At 53.3% G+C, this 19,582-nt stretch overlaps 8 protein-coding genes across 8 annotated transcripts in view; 5 read left to right on the top strand and 3 right to left on the bottom strand.

The window, feature by feature from the left end:
- The window catches only part of ACRALDRAFT_2140801 (uncharacterized protein), a 2,428-nt gene extending 828 nt beyond the window's left edge, over positions 1 to 1,600 (top strand). Inside the window, exon 3 of the mRNA XM_071024172.1 lies at positions 90 to 1,600. Coding sequence (XP_070871605.1) covers positions 90 to 1,115 — 1,026 coding nt within the window. The 3' untranslated portion in view covers positions 1,116 to 1,600. The remainder of the gene's footprint in view (positions 1 to 89) is intronic.
- A 1,045-nt stretch (positions 1,601 to 2,645) lies between these two features.
- Positions 2,646 to 5,075, bottom strand: ACRALDRAFT_1077788 (uncharacterized protein). Its single transcript, XM_071018685.1, has 3 exons — positions 4,563 to 5,075; positions 4,352 to 4,498; positions 2,646 to 4,272 (listed from the first exon to the last, which is right to left on the bottom strand). The coding sequence occupies exons 1-3, from the start codon at positions 4,623 to 4,625 to the stop codon at positions 3,382 to 3,384; spliced, it is 1,101 nt and encodes a 366-aa protein (XP_070871606.1). The 5' UTR covers positions 4,626 to 5,075; the 3' UTR covers positions 2,646 to 3,381.
- On the top strand, positions 2,677 to 3,164 carry ACRALDRAFT_1072482 (glycoside hydrolase family 5 protein; the record flags this gene model as incomplete). The annotated part of the gene is made up of 2 exons (XM_071017985.1): positions 2,677 to 2,834; positions 2,981 to 3,164. 2 exons carry the CDS (start codon positions 2,677 to 2,679, stop codon positions 3,162 to 3,164), a joined length of 342 nt encoding a protein of 113 aa, XP_070871607.1.
- A 2,154-nt stretch (positions 5,076 to 7,229) lies between the features above and the next one.
- On the top strand, positions 7,230 to 9,017 carry ACRALDRAFT_2044360 (uncharacterized protein; the record flags this gene model as incomplete). The annotated part of the gene is made up of 5 exons (XM_071021431.1): positions 7,230 to 7,562; positions 7,744 to 7,839; positions 7,910 to 8,557; positions 8,618 to 8,741; positions 8,800 to 9,017. 5 exons carry the CDS (start codon positions 7,230 to 7,232, stop codon positions 9,015 to 9,017), a joined length of 1,419 nt encoding a protein of 472 aa, XP_070871608.1.
- A 2,006-nt stretch (positions 9,018 to 11,023) lies between these two features.
- ACRALDRAFT_2037357 (uncharacterized protein) lies at positions 11,024 to 11,661 on the bottom strand. The gene has a single exon (XM_071020830.1). The coding sequence runs from the start codon at positions 11,424 to 11,426 to the stop codon at positions 11,169 to 11,171; it is 258 nt and encodes an 85-aa protein (XP_070871609.1). The 5' UTR covers positions 11,427 to 11,661; the 3' UTR covers positions 11,024 to 11,168.
- Positions 11,662 to 12,243: 582 nt separating this feature from the next.
- ACRALDRAFT_1036473 (uncharacterized protein) lies at positions 12,244 to 15,123 on the top strand (the record flags this gene model as incomplete). The annotated part of the gene is made up of 5 exons (XM_071015024.1): positions 12,244 to 12,777; positions 12,935 to 13,134; positions 13,198 to 13,357; positions 13,469 to 14,207; positions 14,306 to 15,123. 5 exons carry the CDS (start codon positions 12,244 to 12,246, stop codon positions 15,121 to 15,123), a joined length of 2,451 nt encoding a protein of 816 aa, XP_070871610.1.
- A 1,849-nt stretch (positions 15,124 to 16,972) lies between these two features.
- On the bottom strand, positions 16,973 to 17,551 carry ACRALDRAFT_2061093 (uncharacterized protein). The gene has a single exon (XM_071021956.1). The coding sequence runs from the start codon at positions 17,330 to 17,332 to the stop codon at positions 17,081 to 17,083; it is 252 nt and encodes an 83-aa protein (XP_070871611.1). The 5' UTR covers positions 17,333 to 17,551; the 3' UTR covers positions 16,973 to 17,080.
- Positions 17,552 to 17,843: 292 nt separating this feature from the next.
- Positions 17,844 to 19,574, top strand: ACRALDRAFT_1077791 (uncharacterized protein). Its single transcript, XM_071018686.1, has 4 exons — positions 17,844 to 18,123; positions 18,189 to 18,316; positions 18,457 to 18,921; positions 18,996 to 19,574. The coding sequence occupies exons 1-4, from the start codon at positions 18,081 to 18,083 to the stop codon at positions 19,206 to 19,208; spliced, it is 849 nt and encodes a 282-aa protein (XP_070871612.1). The 5' UTR covers positions 17,844 to 18,080; the 3' UTR covers positions 19,209 to 19,574.
- The last annotated feature ends 8 nt before the right edge of the window (positions 19,575 to 19,582 follow it).

The raw sequence follows: 19,582 nt of genomic DNA on the forward strand, positions 1-19,582 counted from the left end.
CCCAGGGTTGGGGGGGCCCCCCCCCCCCCCCCCCCCCCCCCCCCCCTTGGGACTGCAACTTCGCTGAACCTCACTAACCCTGTTGCTAGGCTTGGAAACCCGTTTACCTAGTCCTGCGACCGAATGCATTATTCATCTACAAAACGGAAAAGGAGGACAAATTGAGGCACAAAGTCAACCTGTCTGATCTCACGGCGGTCGCCTTGCTCAAGGATCCGAAACATCGGAGAAAGCATGTTTTCGGGTGCTTCTCTCCAGCCAAGAACTATCATTTCCAAGCGAATAATGAGGACGACGCCCACGACTGGGTCGACCTAATAAGAGGCCTCGCCCGCATTGACGAAGAAGATGAGGAGCTGCTTCTAGCCAGCCCTACCGGCCAGAGCCAGTCATACTTGCCCCCAATACCGGGCGCCGGAAAGCCGACGGCCGCGGCATCACGGGAAAGAGTCTTCTCCAGCTCCCCCGAGCCTTTCGACTTTCAAGCTTCCCAATTCTCGCCCGGGGAGATTCGCAGGCCGTCAACGATGCTAGAAACGGCGGGCTACTCCGGCAACGAATTGGGATCACACTCCGACTTGTCGGACACAGACGTCCACCGTATGCGGGGAATGTCCATCGAAGATCTCGCCGTGCAACATCCAACGACGGGCTCGGGTCCGGGCATCCCCGGCACCAATGTAACGGGCCAACCGATGCCGGGCCAGCGAGATGCGAGTCAAGTGAGCGGGCTGAATATCGAACAGGATCCGGACCGCGTCATCTGGCACGGCTGGCTATGGTTACTGCGGAACAAGGGCGGCGTGAGGCAGTGGAAGCGACAGTGGGCCGTCCTACGGCCTCGGAACTTCATCCTGTACAAGGACGAGTCGGAGTACACGGCGCAGTTTATCAGACCCATGTCGAGCATCGTGGACGTGGTGGATATCGACCCGATCAGCAGAACCAAGGTGAACTGCCTGCAACTTATCACGGAGGAAAAGAGCTATCGCTTTTGCGCCCCCGATGAGGAATCGCTCGTCCAGTGCCTGGGTGCCTTCAAAAGCCTTCTTGCCAAGAGGCGCGGACTCGAGGCTCGGGCAGCCGCCGGAAACAGTACGACACCTGCTGTGTGACGGCGGTTTTTCGGGAAGGCTTGTCCCCCAGCCAGGAAGCATGGGCGTGATGGGCAGACGTGTTACATTCACATGTGCGCATAACCAACGCCCAGGCGGCGCAGCTTGTACGCTTATTACGATTTGATCACATGGCGAAGCCAGGAAACTTGCTCGGCTTTGTTGCAGTATCGGGTGCACGTACCTAATTTCTCCACCATGCGACGACGACATCACACGACAACGACGACGACATACACGACTACTTGCGACTAACGATATCTGGGGAGGGGGAAAATGAGCAGTTCAGTGGGAAAGTGGTTCGTGAGGGAGGATGCTGACTTTATATACCTGATCTACGTTTGAGCGCTACAAAACAGCTTGGAACACGATACAATACGTATCTGATTTAATAGTCTAGTGTATACCTAATTAGCTACTGCCTGTAGCACTACTGCGAGGAATGAAATCGTCGCCTTTCGAGAATAAGACGCTCTTAAGGCTTCGGGTTGTTGGGTAATTTGCCCTTCATCTGCCCTGCTGGCCACCACTCCCCCAAAGGCGGAGCGAACTCGATTATGAGGAGCTGGGATATGTGTTACGTGCTCATCATGCAGTGCAGCGTGGGAAATGGTCTAAGTGGTGGAGGTCAACGTAAAAGCCTACGAACAATACGAACAGCTTAATAGCTTGATTCCCCAGCTTCGGATCTTAGGTTCACCAAGAAAATAAAGCAAGGCTGGGAGCCGTTATTCAGATTCGTCACGAGGGACAGAGAATCGAATCTGACATGACACGGCAGACACACAGTTCCTCCACGGACTTGGATGAACTTCTGCAAGCAAAATGACCGAGTAAAATTGACTCGGTATGATCTTTTACCCGTCTGGTCCGGTTTACTATATGATTTCTTTGTCTCCCCTACCTTGTTCTTTTATTTTTATTTTGTATTCCCTCAAGGCAGCGGAGCATGATGATTAGACAAGGGATTGTCTAGAAGACCTAGACACTTTGTAAAAAGCCACGATTATAGGCCGAATATCAATTCGTCTAGGCCTTCTAGTCAGTCCCTTAGACAATCACCTGCCTAAAAGTTCGAACATGCTATGCGATGCTTAAGGAAAGCGATGGCCGGCCGTTGAAACGAATGAAGTCTCGCTGAGACCTAGAATGATTGTCATAACGTCCATCCTGTCCACGATCCACCGAACGCTGGGCAAGGAGACCCCGTGCGGTCTTGATGTTCGCATCATGGATCAGTACCAATCGCGCAGGCTGTCATGCCCAACCCCTTCCTTACGAATGCGACGCAACGCGACGTCTTTCTAGAGTGATTGGCGCCCTGTAGGAGCGCGACACTATGACGGTCTTGGATAACCACGTTTCGCGCGTCCCAGCCTCACAACATAGAATAGTCACTACTCCACTCCAAGTCATGCACAGAGGATGAGCCTGTTGGGGACATCCAGTCGCCCAGCCCCGTGAGTGGATCCGAGGCGGCTTCAACGTATGCATACGGCGCGACTTCTTATTTCGGGGCACAACCGCCGTGCACGCCGCGAATCCGCACCTTCTCGTCGTCATGGGCGGTCTGCACTCGGCCACTGACATGACGCCCTTGCGCTCGGAGCCCTTTGGCCATTCGAGGTGGAGCGGGAAAACGGTCTGGAAGGCCCACGACCATCCCTTCACAGCCACGACTCCGGATGTCGGCCGCAACTGCCACTTGCAACTCGCACAGTATGGCTGGCTGTATGGCTTCGTCCTCGAACAGGACGCCCCACAAACGGGCCCTCTGTGGATGTCTGAATTCGGCGTCGATATGAAGGGGGAGAGGAGGCTGGCTTGTCGGAGTCGCACTACGCCTATCTGACGTGCCTCGTCAGCTGGCTCGAGGCCAACGACGCCGACTGGGTGCTGTGGGCGTTGCAAGGGTCGTACTATGTCCGGGACGGCCAGATCGACTACGACGAGACGTGGGCTGCCCCGGACCAGGACTGGAACGGATGGCGGAACCAAGCTATGAAAGGATTGCTAGGCCGCATTTTTGACGTGACTCAGGGCCCGTAGAAATAATCTTTGTCTTCGGGAATAAAAGGCAGAACCGTGTCTCCCAGCGTATATGGGGACGAGACGTAGATAGAAGACGACGACAGATACCATGAAAACATGCTATGTCTGTATTTATCATTAAGGGACATTCTGATTGTACATTCACTTCGTTAGCTGTGAGGACCGTGGCACACCTCTTCTTGACTGCCCAAACCTCTTAGACTGCACCTTGTGTCTATGATATGCCGAAAAATGCATCGTCAAACTGAATCTCCTCCACGTTAGAGTTACCGAAGAACATGTCGTCAAAGTTGCTGCTGTCCGCTCCACCTCCCACATCAAGGCCAAGGTCCATGGCTGTGTTATCGAGATTAGACTTGCCACCCCCGCCTTCGCCCATTCCACCCGTCGCTGCTGTGGCTGTGTTCCTGGTTTGTTCTTCAGGCTTTTGGTTTGTAGGAGTCGTTGCAGGCACCGTCGCGTTGTTCGCAGAATTGTTGGCAGCATTGTTTGCGCCTGTCCCCGACTGATTGGCCGTATTAGGAGGCAGAAACTGATCGAGGGATAGCATGTCGTCCGCAGAGCCGAAGCGCGAAGTGTCCATGTTGGAATTTTGCGATGCCGGTGGGTTTTGCGTCTCATTGCTCGCGGGGGCAAGATCGAACGTCATGTCCGTGAAGTTGAACTCGGCCCCGGGGGCCCTGTTGGCGGCCCTCGGCACTCGCAGCATATCATCCATGGGTGCCTCTGGGGCAGCGAGTGGTGGTTTCGCCTCGTTGGAGCTGGCCCCAGCGTCGCCGACAGGGCCCATAACTGCTTGCGGTGCCGAAGGCGCGGACTCGGGCTTGATGCTCGCATCTGTTACCCGAGCAGAAGCTGCGACTGCCCCCGCGCTCATGTCGGGGAAGGGAGCCATCGGAGCCGCGGGAGCAGTCTGGCTAGCACCGGACGCATCCTGGCCCTCCTGCTTCAATTGGAGGCCTGGGGCGGGTGGTTGTGGAGGGTTCGAATCCGCGGTGGCGGAGGACTTGGGTCCAACTTCGGAGGCGGGAGGCTCGTTTCTTGGCGATGTTCGCTTCGCTTGTAACCGATCGAGGTCTCTCTGTAAGGCGCCTTTTGCATTTACCTAGGAGAGCGATTAGCAGACCGAAAAAATGCATATGACCACTGTATGGCGACAACACAGTACGAGGAGGGCAGCTTACGATTTCGCTCTCGAGGTCGTCCAACGCCCAGTGGAAGTTTTCGATCGTGTCAGGTACGCGGTTTTGAACTAAGGCTTGGACTTGAGCCACGTTTCGGCGGCCGGCTTGCTGATGAGTGGCCCTCAAAGCCTTTCCTATTTGCACAATCTAGAACAAATCGGTGGGTTAGATAGAGTAGGCCGCAGAAAATGATTTGGCGGGCTCGACTCACTACATCGTTAAGCATGAACTGGATTTGGTCCAGGGGGTCGGTAGGCTTGTTGGTGTTTGCCATGGCGGTGGAAATATTAGCAAAGTCGAGTATCTAATTGTCCTGATATCTGTTTATTGCACGCCAGAGAGTCCCGTGTGTGGTGGATGACCAGCCGCTGTGGTGTCTCCCGGCAACACGCTTAGACCTGCACGCGGGGAAAAGGTCAACCGTTCGGCGAAGACGGGTAAAGATTGTAGCAGAGAAGGAGTTCTAGGTGGTCTTGCACCCCGTAAAGACACAGCCACTCAATGAACCCTCTTTATCCGTGGGAAAGTAACCGTAGAATACAGTTGTCGACAGGGCAAACTGCGCGGTCAAGCGTGACTTGGGCGAGGTACTATTATGTGTGAATAGACCTCGGGTTAAAAAGGCGCATGGAACGTGCGTCGACTGCAGCTCAGTAATTGGTATTCTTCTCTGAGTCTTTGCAACGGCTGACGATGCGATCTTTTGATATGGATGAGTATCAAGTATCACAGGTGAAGGAAAAGAGTAATGACGACTTTCGCTCTCTGGAAGTTCTCCTTGGGGAAGGAGCAAGGCCAAAGCACGGGCCAAAATATACTGACCAATCAGAGGGTGTATCTCCTTACTAGGTTTCCCGCACTGTCCACACGTGGAAGCGCCCAAGTTACGAAGTATGTACTCGGTACCTATCTAGAAATTCGTCAATGATGGATTCGACATATTACGAATGCATGTGGAAAAACACCACAACTCGGTGATCTGATATTCGTAAATACATAGGTAGTCGTACGGATACAGGCTACCCTTACTTCGTAAACATCCAGTTTTTGAACATAGCTACCCACTTGCTCTCCTTAGTGGGGATGCCTTGCTTCGTATTATACAACATGAAATATATATACCTTAAAATGCCGTGGACCTCTATACCTGCAATAGAGAGGCGGGCGGGTGGCTCTAAATTCCCGGCCGCTAGTCTCTCATTGTTCTATGAACACTACAATAGGCATGGTATGTACTTTGTTCTCGGTGTTGCTATTGATGTATCTGGTCTCGCTTCATGCGAAGAGGTATGTATACTTCGTAGGTAGTGTAGATTGCTGGTGCGCGGGGTTCCGGTCAAGCATCTATGGTGTCCAAAGCCTTGATACCACGCATCTTACATTCCCATTTCCATTGAAAAGATATGGCATACTTACTAGCAGTAGCATTCGTGTGTCTTACAGAGAAACACGCAGACACCTCCCACTATGGGAGGTCCGTACAAGCCTACAGTATTCATCCCGACCTCATGAATTGTCTTGGTGGCAGAATTCTCTTAGTTCACTGTCACAGAAGCTGATCGGTGCTCATTGGGCCAGCTTAATCTCCACAAGACTTTGACGTTCGAGTACGGTAATCAATGTAAACACCAGGCCCTCCCCTGCAGTGGCGGACTACAAAACCGATGTTTCTTATTTTCCTTTCTATATACTAAGTAAGGGGAATATACCCCTTTACCAGCGTCACAGCTTACGAGTTCATGTGACATTCGTCTCTGCAATCACAACGAATACGTTGTACCGATTGAAGAAATGTTGGCCCACGCTAGCGGGACCTTGAATTGCCTCGCCCTCGCCCCTATCAACTAGACCACGGTTGGTTAGCCTGCTTGCGCAAGGACCAACTGTGTTAGTGGGAAAGGTTCCGGCGTCTGGTTTTCCTGGTCCGCCCCTCAGCATTTCTGGGTCCCTAGGTACTTATGCCTCAAACAAGGAGAGAGACAGGTGGTCCCCTTCACGCTGTGGTGGCACTTCTCCACCAGCCAAGCGTTCTCCACCTTTCTCCGTCCCGTCATCCTCCCCCCACTTCCAACGAGCACTACTCCATCTACCTAGTACCTAGACTTTTCTCATTTATCACCGGCTTCCTTTTCTTCCTCTCCAGCAACGATCCATCAGAGGCAACACTGGAGGGCTCAGCGTCCAACCATCCGCAGGAGGGCTTCTTTTAGTCCGTTTCTTTTTTCTCCTCCTCCGACTCGGGTTTGCGTTTATTTTATCTGTATCAAGTCTCACATCTTTAGCATTTGCAGTCTTGCGTCCGTCTTTCCTCGCAGTGTTTCGTCGTCTCCTTCGACACACAGCCCACATCGGACTCGGTGCGCTTTTCGCGTTCTGCAGCCTGCTGCAAATACATCGACTGGCCGGCCTATTGACTGGACAACCGACCGACCGATTAACCATCCACGTTTCCCGCCTTGGATTCATAGCAACGTCAAAACGCTTTACGAATAACGAACTGATATCACCCAAAACCGTTCCGCCACCTGATATTAAACTGTGCACGCTTCCCTTTCACGAGAGTCAGTCAGCCCATCCCCACCGGTATAACTCGGATTGTTCCAACCTCAACCCACTCGGCCCGTAACATTTCTCATCAGAAAAAGGAGTAGTAACTCTTCGACAACTGCAGCATCAGACCTCGGTCGTTACAAACAATTCTTGGCCTTCTTACTGGGTAGCGGAATTTTCCACTCCAGCCTTCGGCCTCGCTCCTCAGAAGAGGGGACATCACACTATCACTGTATCGCCTATTGTCGACCACCATCTTGTTTGTCCGTCGAGTTCGAATTAGCTTCGCGTTCACAACTTCCTTTCTCCCCTGGCGATTTCATTAGCAATGGCCGACACTTCCACCAACGCAGCTCAGCTGCCGCCTCAGCCCAACCAAGGCGCTCCCGGCTACGAAAATGGACAGAAGCCCCCTCCGCCTCTCCACATCCCGCAGAACACCAAGCCCATTCCGACTGCTATTACGTCGCCCATGTCCGGTGTCGATACGGTTATGTCTCCCGGTAGTGTAACCGGGTTCGGTCGCCGATCCGCGCCTGAGCCGAACAAGCGAGCTCTGTACGTTGGTGGCCTGGACCAGCGCGTCACCGAGGATGTTCTGCGCCAGATCTTTGAAACCACGGGCCATGTTCAGAACGTGAAGATCATCCCTGACAAGAATGTGAGTAATAATTTCGGGGAGGAAGTATGCGAGCAGGTCAGCAGAAAGATGCCAGAAACGTGTTGCCGGTGTCGCTGCAGCGAACTACTTCCCATTCTACCGATCCCACACCTCTATTGCCGGCGGATCAAAAGCCAAACCGCCTTCCACTTGTGACCACGATTCTGACTATCGGGTATAGCAAAGGGGCTACAATTATGGATTTGTCGAATACGATGACCCGGGCGCAGCTGAGAGGGCCATGCAGACCCTGAATGGGAGACGCGTCCACCAGTCGGTGAGTACTTTCAAGGAGGCACCCGTTCTTCGCGTGTCCGTCTACCCTCAGACTAACGCTGTTCTACCAGGAAATTCGCGTCAACTGGGCCTATCAGTCTAATACAACCAGCAAGGAGGATACCTCGAACCACTTCCATATTTTCGTCGGCGACCTCTCCAACGAGGTGAACGACGATCTTCTGCACCAGGCGTTCTCCGCGTTCGGAACCGTCTCCGAGGCTCGCGTCATGTGGGATATGAAAACTGGCCGATCTCGTGGTTACGGATTCGTCGCGTTCCGTGACCGACCTGATGCCGAAAAAGCGTTGAGCTCTATGGACGGAGAGTGGCTGGGCTCGCGGGCTATTCGCTGCAACTGGGCCAACCAGAAGGGCCAGCCTTCTATCGCTCAACAACAAGCCATGCAGGCCATGGGAATGACCCCAACCACGCCCTTCGGACATCACCAATTCCCTGCCAACGGTATGGCCAGCTACGAGGTTGTTCTAGCGCAGACTCCGAGCTGGCAGACGACTTGCTATGTTGGCAACCTTACCCCATACACCACCCCTCCCGATGTCGTGCCGCTGTTCCAAAACTTCGGCTACGTTGTCGAATCCCGTTTCCAGGCGGACCGAGGCTTCGCTTTCATCAAGATGGAAAGCCACGAGGCAGCTGCCATGGCCATCTGTCAAATGAACGGCTACAACGTCAACGGTCGTCCATTGAAGTGCAGCGTAAGTCTCTCCCTTTGTCCCAAACTAGAAACAAAGATCAGAGCCTGACCTGTTCAATAGTGGGGTAAGGATAAGACCCCGAACTCGGCCAACTTTGACCCCTCGCAGCAGGGCTACAGCCCCCAGAGTGCCTCAGGACAGGGCTACCCAGGTACGCCCACTACGTACTTTCCTCAGTACGGCAGTATGTAGATTTCCTTTGTTATCGCTGCGGATTCTTACTCACCACGCCATCATTACAGGTCAATATAGTGGACAGCCTGGCAACTACGGGGGCCCAGCTTCTCCGTCGCCTGCTGGTTACGGTCCTCAGCCGATGGCCTACGGTGGTCCCCAGAGCTCTGGAGGCTATGGTCGCGGTCAACAGCCGTCTAGTGGCCAGTGGTCTCAGGGGAACCAGGCAACCCAGGGAAACCAGGGTCAATCCTATAACAATGGCTATGGCGGCTACCAGGGGTGATAAGCCATCATTTCTGACAGCAAGACACATGAAGAAGGTGTCCTTTTTTCACGGCTCAAGGTTTTACCATATTCGCGCGCGCACACGAATCACTGGAAGAAGTAGAGAATGAAGATACGCGGAGAATGTGAACCATCTACAAATGGTGCGAGACATATGGGAAGCGCTATACTATTCTTTCCTTGGTGGTTCAATGTTGATACCAACCAAAAAAAAAAGGTTTTCCTCTGTTTTTGCTATACATAGTCTGGGTCAAAGCAAACAGAGGCAAGGACGGAACACCAGTCACAGGTATGAGCCGCTTATATTGTTCAAGACAACATCGCTCTTTGCTGTCCACTTTGTGGTTGTTGGCTGTATGCCTTGGTGCTGTTCTCTGTTGCAAGCTCTTCTCTCTTTACTGTTCTCTGGTGATTCCCATGGAGCCTGTTATTTAGTCCTCCACTCTTTACCTCAAGATTTCTCAACCCTATTTCTTTGCATGTGGCCACCATAATCTATTTGCTTCTTTCGTCTTTAGCCTTGCCCTTTGGTTGTTTTCTTTACTGGTCATCATGGGCACCTCTGCAGCAGCTTCACAAGGAATTTGCTCCTACGAATTATTACGACGGCGTCTTTTACCCTTTCCCCCACTGTGGCCTCTATCTTCTTTCGTTACTTTGTGCTGTCTTCTGTCCCCTAGGTTCTTAGGGCACTTCAATTTTCACGATCGCACGGCTGTGGGCATTTTGATATTATTTTACAATATCCGACGGACGCGCATACACGATATGTTGATATAGTTGAGGCTGCATGTAGCCAATGTTACCGAGATATAGTGCCCCTGCCATATCGCCCTAGGCCAGTCTGGGAGCTGTATCGACGAACCCCGCCGTGCTTTCGATATTCGTCTTGCTCCGAGGACCGACAAGTTGAAGATAAACCACAGAGGCAAGGGCCGATGGGGTAGTTGTGGCACCGTATATTTCCACATCCATGATGGATGATGTCGGCCCCAGCTCGTCGTCCGGTGTGTTTCCCCAGAGTGGCAAGGCAATCGGCCAGACCAAAGACATGCAAGCTGGACGTTCGCTGCCATGCTCCGCATATTACCTACGTTGGCTCCTTGTGTGGAACTCCAAGCTGGTTATTGGAGCTGGGTGCTGTGGCGGAGGGCGCCTGGGTCCCACCAGAGGCCGGTCACGATGGCGAGAGTAGTAAGCCAGGCGGCTTTCAGTGCTGTACATGACTTCCTTCCTGATTTCCTGCAACGTCTGCATCTGTTTAACACTGAAGAAGTGTTAGTCGGTCAGTACCTTACCTATACAATCTCCTAATCCTGTATCGGTCGAAGGTCAGAGCCAGCACAATCTTTGGGGATGGCGTGGAATCGTGACTGAATCAGAGCTTGTGGTTTCCTTGCGCGGAGGGGAATGATCGTAAATCGCTGTGGATGAATTCACGGAGGCTATCTATATACCTACCCAGGTAGGTAGGTATCGAGAAAGTTGTTTGGTTTAAGGGGAATCGTCACGTACTTCGTACAGAGTGGTACTTCGTACGTACTATACTCGTATTAGGTGGGAGTTGGGGCTGGCTCTTGCGGACGCCGCGGAGGTACAGATACCTACAGTATGTACGAAGTACGGCTCTACCAGGTAACCCGGTTAGGTGACTGTAATCGGCTGCGTTTCATGATGCCCTTATAGTCTTCCAAGATCAATACGGAGTGATTATGTATTGTTTACACGAGTTGTAACTTGTTAGCAACCGCAAGCACAATTGCAAGCAGATGCTCATATACCTTGTACGAAGTAAGCCCTCTTGCAACACCTGCAGCTCGATGGAGAATACGGAGCTTCCACTTGCTAGCCAGCTTGGCGCCTGCTTTAGCTGTTTGAGACGAGTTGGGTATCCGTACTAATACTATTCCGGAAAGACCTACTTAGCCACCCCAAGTACTCATGACCTTATATTCGTAGGTACACTACAAGTGGCCGACTGATACCCAGCCTGCCGATTTCCAAGGGGCTGACCGAGAACCAATTACAGGAAACCCAGCATCTTACCTCACTCTATGCCGCTATTTAGTAGACAGAACGACGATGCCCCGAGATCAATATTCTTATTAAAACAATTACGCACCTCAGAGTGGCGGGAGGTGAACTTGTTTCAACATCTCACTGCCAGCCCCGAAAAGCCTGCAGGTTGGACAAGCCTTGACCAGCCCACCGAGGTGACGTGACCTGCATTTGTTTGAGGCCTAGGATTCTCCAATCTCCCACGTCGGTCCATCGGCCCATACCCATACACAGGAAGAGGACGGCTGTCATTATCGGAGACACCCAGCGAGTACGAAGTAAGGACCTTAGCTAAGTCTGACCACGACCAACTACCACAGCCTGCTTCGTACGTACAGCCCCCTCTCATTCCACCGTGGCCCTGCGCGGTGGATGATGTGGTGACTGCCTGTACTTGAACAACAAGGCCAACAAACCTGATCAGGACGCCGAAGCCCAGCTGGCCCACCAGCCCCAATCCAGCCAATCCGGCCAAGACACCCACCTGTGACTGGGGGGTACAGTGCTGGGGGTAGTCCGACAACAGCGATCTCCCTCCACCTAAAACAGCCTCCCAGGTCCCTACCATCAGGTACCTACGTACGTACTTTCCAACACCCATCATACCCACCGATATTGGCATCCCGCCTCGGGCGCTTGTGAAGCGAATTTCCTGGTGCCGACGACCCTCTCGCCATCCTTCAACCCACCTCCTCCTTCACACTCTCTCTTCCCAACCATCGCCCAAAACCGTCCTTCCAAAATTTTACTCGTTTCAAGCACTCAGCCTGTAACGAACCGCCTCCTCTTCGCACTCGCCCACTACCGGATCCGGATCCGGCTGCGGACAATTTGTCCGCAACGACGGTCAGCCTGTCATGGATCCTCAGTGGCAGCAGGGCTACGCCGACTCGGGCGGGTCGTCGCGACGGTATAATGGCGCTTCTCAAATGCCTCGCGAATACAACAACAATGGTCAGCTCCCCCCAACCACCCAAAACCAGCAGCATCAGCAACAAAACCCGCTACCCAGCCAGGCCCCCGCTGGTTTCAAATACGAGCAATACCACAATCACCAGTCGAGCTCGGGCACCGGTGCCGTTGGCCCTACTTCCCCCATGTCGTCGTCAGCGTCATCAGCCGCCGGGGGCCCGCCTCAGGTACGCGATGGCAATGGCGACATCCCCATGCACGATGCCCAGGACTCGTACTCGGGCATGAAATATCCCATGAGACCCCATCACCAGTCCCATCTCTCCAGCGGTCGCGTCCCGACCCTCCACTCTCCCCAGGAACCCTCCACCGCCGCCCAGCGATATTCTCCCATGGAGGCCCTACCGCCCACCTCACCCTACGCGCCCAAGACGGCTGCTTCCCATGGTCAATTCGCCGGCCCGCCGCGACAGTCGCCAACAAGGCAGCCCGACTACAGCCCTCAGAATCCCTACTTTGCGGGCGGCAATCCACCCCAGCATTCGGCGCCTATGAGCCCGTACAGCGGCTCCCCCAACGACGGCCATCCGTCGACCAACATTAATATGCTCGATGGCTCCTATACCAGTGACACCAAGTCTCCGCGACGCCACCCATCTCATACTGCACCGCCCGGTAAAGGCTCTGTGCCCGAATTCAAGCGCTGTCGCAACCCGAGCGAACTTCGTCCGACAGTCAATGCCCAACCGGCTTTCCGGCGAGCAAATCCTGAAGGTGGCTTCATCAGCGTAAGCAAGGCCCTGCTATTCCCCTTTCCTCCATGTTTTAGTCTTTTTTTTTTATCTTTTATTTTTATTTTTATTTTCGTTGCAATCACCCGCTCCCCGGTCACCGTCTTCCCTTCTATGGTTTCTATTGAGCAATTTACTGACTTATCATGTGCAGCCCCTCCAAGCCCTTACCGCCCACCTACCCGCCACGTACCGGATATGCAACCCGAATTTCAAGTACGAATCGTCGCGTAACCCCCGTCGCGTCCTCACCAAGCCAAGCAAAGGTGTCAAAAACGATGGCTATGACAATGAAGATAGTGACTATATTCTCTACGTGAACGATATTTTGGGGTCAGAGGAGGCCGGTCACAAGTACGCCCCCGGTTTCGGTTTGGTCAACGTCTGGAAAACACGCATGCTAATACGGACCCCTAGGAATCGATACCTCATCCTCGATGTTCTGGGCCAGGGAACCTTCGGACAAGTCGTCAAATGTCAGAATCTGAAGACGCAGGAGGTAGTTGCCGTGAAGGTCATAAAAAACCGCACTGCCTACTTCAACCAGAGTATGATGGAGGTCTCCGTCCTCGACCTGGTATGTCTTGTCTTAGGCTCGGCCTTTCTCTTGGCCTAGGAATTACTATTTCTGGCGAGAACGAGAGCGCAATGGGCTAACGTTTCACCTTTTCTTTCCCAACGTTTGCAGCTCAACACCAAGCTTGACAAGAACGACGATCACCATCTCCTCCGCTTAAAGGACACCTTTATCCACCGCCAGCATTTGTGCTTGGTTTTCGAGCTCCTGAGCGTCAACCTTTACGAGCTGATCAAGCAGAACCAGTTCAGGGGTTTGAGCACCACGCTCGTTCGCGTCTTTGCGCAGCAGCTCCTCAACGGCCTCGCACTTCTTAACAAGGCTCGTTTGATTCACTGCGACCTGAAGCCCGAAAACATTCTGCTCAAGAACCTCGAGAGCCCCATCATCAAGATTATTGACTTTGGCTCTGCCTGCGACGAGCGACAGACCGTGTACACCTATATTCAGTCGCGGTTCTATCGCTCCCCCGAAGTTCTACTCGGACTCCCCTACTCGTCGGCCATTGACATGTGGTCGCTAGGGTGCATTGTCGTCGAGCTCTTCCTCGGTCTTCCCTTGTTCCCCGGTTCTTCCGAATACAACCAAGTGTCGAGAATAGTTGAAATGCTTGGGAATCCTCCCAACTGGATGATCGAGATGGGCAAGCAGGGCGGCGAGTTCTTCGAGAAGCGGCAAGACGAGTTTGGCCGACGGACGTACCACCTGAAGTCCATGGAGCAGTATTCGCGGGAGCATAATACCAAGGAGCAACCAAGCAAAAAGTATTTCCAGGCCAACACGCTCCCCGAAATAATCAAGACCTACCCCATGCCGAGGAAGAATATGAAGCAACACGAGATTGACAGGGGTGCGTATACCTCCCGCCAGCTCCCGGTAGCCTGTTTCTTTTTTTCCTTTTTTTCTTTCTTCTCCCCTTCTTCCCTCCGCCAAGCTAACGGCCTTTAGAAATGAGTAATCGAATCTCATTTATCGACTTCGTTAGGGGACTGCTGAACATCAATCCACTTGAGAGATGGTCCCCGCAGCAGGCGAAGCTGCATCCGTTTATTACGCAGCAAAAGTTCCACGGCCCGTTCGTCCCACCCATGAATCTCAAGTCGAGCTCTCTCAACCGGTCACCAGCTCCCGGTACGCAGCAACAACAACAGGCAGAGGCGTTGAGTAAGCAACGAGCCCAAGCAGCCCAGGCCCAGGCCAACTCGGCGGCACAGAGTGCGTATGCCTCCATGGCTCCCCAGTACCACCATCCGAGCGGCCATCCTCCACAAGGGGCGCCCATGTATGGCAACAACGTCATGTACTCGCCGAACAGCGGCCACGCGGCACAAGCTCCACCGTACGGAGGGCAACCGGGCAACTATGGTCAAATGGTGATGACGCAGCCGCCACCTCAGCAGCTAACATCAGCACCTTACGGCAACGCGGCTCAGGGTGGGCTGTATCCCCAGAATAGCATTCGATCGGGCCGTCCGCGGGCATCGACAATGGACCAGCAACAAAGCGGTATTCCGGCAGCCATACAACGCGTGGCTAGCCACCTCGATCCTAACCAGCCGATCCGACTGCAGCCAAGTCCAGCATACTATCCGCCACCGGCTGATGGTATGGCAGGTATGGAAAGCACCCCAGGCAGACAAGCCGGCCGGCGCGGCAGCCGCACGCAACCGCAGGGCGGCAGGGGGAACCGCGATTTTATCCGAAACCTGGAAGAACGCACCCTGGAAGAGGGTTTCATGGGCAGCCAGCAGAATCCTTGGCACTGATTCCCGAGGTCCAAGGACTCCCGAGTTTCTACTCCGGGAGCGCATTTCGAGCTTGTCGAAGTATACGAACCATCGAACTAAGCCATCCCGTTTCTCGACCTTACTGCGGCCCGAAAGAGTGGATCCAAGACGCGGTAGCACAGAAACGACTAGAGCGGGAAGGGACAAGGCTTTATTTGACCGATAGCTATATTTGCTGTATTGCAGCGTATTTAACGAGTTGGGACAGGTACGACTGCCTGGACTTGGGAGATGGGAGAATTCGGACCTCTCACGGCAACGTGCGACTCGGACTGGGAACAGCACAGCCGATCATATATGGGCAGAGTCGCCCAGGCCCAGGAATTGAAAATGACTGCCTGTTCCCAAAGACGATCAGATGGTCGGGGACAATTACCCCTTATGTCAGATAGGGAACATGCACTGCTCGGCGCGAGTGAAAGTCAAGGGCGGCTACCTAGGTCAAGTTAGGCCACTTCAAAAGCCAGGCCAGGGCATGTAGGGAGGGGCGGCGGGATTGGTGGGATTGGGCCCATTTTACGCATGTTCAGATTCAGGGACGGTTGTCTGCCTCTCTCGTTTGTTTTCTTCTTCTGCAACTCGAGTCGTTTGAGAGAGAAACAAGGTCGTTGGAAGTCGGCTAAGGGGGGAGCAGTGGCGGAACAGATTGGCATCGATTTTTTGTTTCTCGCCCAAAAAACCCCCACGAAGTCGCGGCTGCCTTTGGTTCTTTTTTTTTTTTTTTTTCTCGTGCGACGCGCGGCTACCTAGATATCTATGAAGGGCATGTTAGGCGATTAGATCCAAGTTGGTGTCTAGGCGAGTCAACAGCGATCGTTTGCTTTTGTTTCTCCGTAGGCGGGAAGGGGGTTTGTTTGATCTCTTATGGAAAGCCGACAGAGTAATGGTGTCCCTTGGCTTTGGACCTGTTCCTCCGAAGGTTTCTGAAGGCGGCGTCCCATAGTGGCACTTGCCCGCCTTGATTCCGGCTTCAGGTCTTCTGTGATATTCGGGGTTATGTTGGGAAGGTAAGTTTGGGAGGTTTGCCCATCTGTCCCTTCTGTAGGTAGTTAACCTACGATTGCGGCGCTCGCGACTACCCGAGGTGTTCTAACAGCCATTCTCAGATACCGAGATCATATCATGTTGAATAACGGACGCCCATCGTTAGAACGTTTCCATCGAGCTTGGTTTAGTTCAAAACGTCGAGAATCGGCCAAAATTCCAGACTCGTATCTTCGCAGTCGCCTTTTTGCTCACAGGTTGTCATTCTATGTAGCAAGTCTTAAGTCACCATACGGGCCTGCAACTTTCCGGCTCACTAGCAATCCGGCCTTTTCACCCAGCTCCTCGCGTCATTCGTATGCAACAGAAACATCGTGAACATTCTCTATGGATCATCCCTTGTTACACAGCCCCTTCCGCAAGAAATGGCCCGTCCACGGGTCCTCGTCTGGTCCGGACGGTATCAAGAGCGGCCCACGGTACCCCTTTCGTGGTTGGTCGTTCCGAAGCCTGACTCGGCGACGGGGTCGAAGCGAGGGAACTACGTCTGTCGCTGCCCAGAAAAGTCGGAACCGGGAGAGACGGGACGTCGGGGACGAGCCCTTGCTCAACGAGAAGGACAGACGCCTTCCTTTACCGGCGACTGTCAGCATCACCGGGAGATGGCACAGTGACTCGGATTTGGCCCACAGACAGTATGGTATGGGACTTTCGATTGCTGCAGCCGGCCGGCTCATTTGATTGTTTTTTTATTGTTATTTTCTTTCCCTCCTCGTTCCTTCTTTCTGTATCCTGGAGTTCTTGACTGATTGCTCGTTGTGTCGCTATTCTAGACTGTCGAAAGCAGCATTCCAAGCGGAAGAGTTTCGTAAACCTGTTCCGCGGCGGCGCAGGCCGAATCCGATTACGTTCTTCGTCTTCTTCCCGGTCGTCGGACACTGAGGTCTTGTTCTCAATGACGGTGTTTGGAACCAGCGGATGTTGAAAGAGGCCGGCGCAGCATCAACCGGCGGCCAGCGGAGAGCGGGACAGAATCCTCGGTTGCCACATCTACAACGCACAGGTTCTGGAAACGTGGAGATGGTCCGAAGCCCGTCCTGGAACAATACATGCTTTGTCGCGCTGATTGACCAGCCCAAGACAACAGCCCTACATTCGACAAACACCTCGAAACAAGATGACGACCATCGCCCGTACGAGACATCAGGGGTTTAGCAGTGGACCCCTTCCAATTGATGGTAATACACACAAGTTTCAGAGGGTAGTGGTTATAAGTTCCTGGTCTTTGTGTAAAAAAAGAGCCAGCTGGGCGGTGACTGGAACCACGAGACCCCCCAGGGGAGACTCCTAGGATTCTGCAGGCCTATTGTCGAAAGCTTAGACCCCAGAAAGGGTAGCATGTTAATTGAAAGGATACACGACGGGCTATCTATCCCCAGTGAGAGGGGTCCTCTGGAGTTCGTCCTCGCCTCTCGGATGGTTCCCTGTTCGGTAATGTCGATGCAGTAAGATCCCTACGATCTTTCCTGGTGGAAAGGTTGGGTCACTATAAAAGTCCGCCACCGCCACGCCACTAATTATAACAATTCAGACTCGTCGAAACTTCTGCGGACCCACTGTATTTATGCTTTGCAGAAAATACCCCTGCTCTTTTATCTCCGACACGTCTCTCCGGGACCAAACACGCGCCTGCCTTTGAACATCCGCAACTGCCATTTTCATCATACCCTTTTCCTCGCCATCCCCTCTGCTAGCCCTGACGACGGGAAAACAGAGTTGAGAGACCCTCAATCGTCGAGTGCCGTCTCTTCTGCTAGACTTATCAAGATCCTAGTATCACTTTTCTCCAGCCACAACTTTCGTCACTACGAGTCCTCCGACACATCAGCGGCCACCACTCTCCCCACGATAACCCGCCTTCTCCTTCCCAGGCCATCGTTTACATCCTCAAAATGGCCAAGGTCGCCACCGACTTCGAAAAGATCATCCAGGAGGGTATGCTGCTTTGAAATGGCTATCTTGCCAAAACCTCGCTGACAAATATTTCTTGCGTTCCATAGGCCGCGAGCGCAAGAAGAATCAGGCCCTTGCGGAGAAAATCTTCTCCAAGGATCGCAGACAAAGTGCGCCTCCCAAGACGAAATTCGGCGGTGGCCCCTCGCTCGCTAGCAGAGTCGGTGTCAGGAAGGTGTGATCAACCAGCCCCGCGACATAGTCCCCTTCGCAGTTTGTCTTTTTTTTTCTTTTTTTTTTTTTTGCGCAGTTTTGCGCAGTTTCGCGTCATTCGTCAAACCAAGTCACTGACTGGGTTCTTTTCGTTCCGTATAGCGCACATCCCTCGGCGCCACTAAACCGATACCTGCTGGAAACGTCGACGGCGACTGGACACACGATTTACATCGCACGGTTAACAAGGGCGGTAATGTCGCTTCGCGCGCCGGCGGGAAAGGTGCGAACAAGCCCGCACAGAAGCCCAGGAGGACCGAGAGGCGGGGAGAGCAGCGCGCTGCCCGTATTGAGAATGCTCTGAAGAAGGAGGATGCCGAACAACCTGTGCCTGCGCCCGTAGACAAGGGCCTTTCGATCCGAGGGCTTGCGGGGCCGTTTGCTGTTATGGCGCAGAACTTCGCTCCGGGAACCACCGCCGCCGATATCGAGAGTGCCATGACGCCTGTGGGTGGCGAGATGCTCAGCTGCACTATCATGAAGACGAACCCGATGATGGTCGTAGAGATGTTGTTTGCTTCCAGGGAAGGTGGAGATGCGGTCATTGCTACATTCAACAACAAGAAGGTACGTTTCCTTTTTTTTCTTTTCTTCCTCTTCTGAATAGCACATGTCTAACATTCCTCGTCTGTTCCCCCTAGGCCGATGGTCGACTCATCAAAGTCTACGCTAAGCCTGGAGGCTATAAGCCGTTTCAAAGAAACTCGGCAGCGGATAGACAGAATGGGAACATTGTGGATGGCCTCTACGGATTTGACGATTCCACGCCCGAGGACAATCCCCACGGCAATCTATACAGCGACACACTTGTTGGCGGTAGTCGAAGAGACTGGGCCTATCGGGGCGGAAGGTGAGCGTCGACGAAAACAGCAAAGGGTCGAGTGTCTACGATATGCGAAGAATCATTGGATGCGTCGCTGAATCGGGGGCGCATCATTCAGGCGGGAGTCGGGACGTGTGTGCTTTGGGATGGGACAGGCGTTGAGGGTGACTTTCACAGCGCTTGTACACTGCCTTTGAATCAGTTGCTGAACACGGGGTAAAATGAGATGTTTCTGGCTCCGACTAGCTGAGACACCTGGCTTTCGATGATACGAGGGGTGTTGTGGGTAAGCTACGATCCCGGCTGGACTCAAAGGTACGGATTTTCATGTAGACTGAAGAATATAAGGGCCATGGTTCTGTAACTTGTCGTCAGTCTTGAGTGACGGCAGCCCCGGACCAGCAC

This window comes from Sodiomyces alcalophilus (genome assembly GCF_042370955.1).
Source record: "Sodiomyces alcalophilus JCM 7366 unplaced genomic scaffold ACRALscaffold_8, whole genome shotgun sequence".
Taxonomy (NCBI): Eukaryota; Fungi; Ascomycota; class Sordariomycetes; order Glomerellales; family Plectosphaerellaceae; genus Sodiomyces; species Sodiomyces alcalophilus.

Coding starts and splice junctions, on each gene's coding strand:
- ACRALDRAFT_1077788 (XM_071018685.1), bottom strand. CDS start 4,625: ATGGCAAACACCAACAAGCCTACCGACCCCCTGGACCAAATCCAGTTC. Junction 4,499..4,562: donor AGTTCATGCTTAACGATGTA/GTGAGTCGAGCC, acceptor GATTTGTTCTAG/ATTGTGCAAATAGGAAAGGC. Junction 4,273..4,351: donor ACGACCTCGAGAGCGAAATC/GTAAGCTGCCCT, acceptor TCGCTCTCCTAG/GTAAATGCAAAAGGCGCCTT.
- ACRALDRAFT_2037357 (XM_071020830.1), bottom strand. CDS start 11,426: ATGAGAGGGGGCTGTACGTACGAAGCAGGCTGTGGTAGTTGGTCGTGG.
- ACRALDRAFT_2061093 (XM_071021956.1), bottom strand. CDS start 17,332: ATGTCTCGTACGGGCGATGGTCGTCATCTTGTTTCGAGGTGTTTGTCG.
- ACRALDRAFT_1077791 (XM_071018686.1), top strand. CDS start 18,081: ATGGCCAAGGTCGCCACCGACTTCGAAAAGATCATCCAGGAGG. Junction 18,124..18,188: donor CGAAAAGATCATCCAGGAGG/GTATGCTGCTTT, acceptor TGCGTTCCATAG/GCCGCGAGCGCAAGAAGAAT. Junction 18,922..18,995: donor CTACATTCAACAACAAGAAG/GTACGTTTCCTT, acceptor TGTTCCCCCTAG/GCCGATGGTCGACTCATCAA.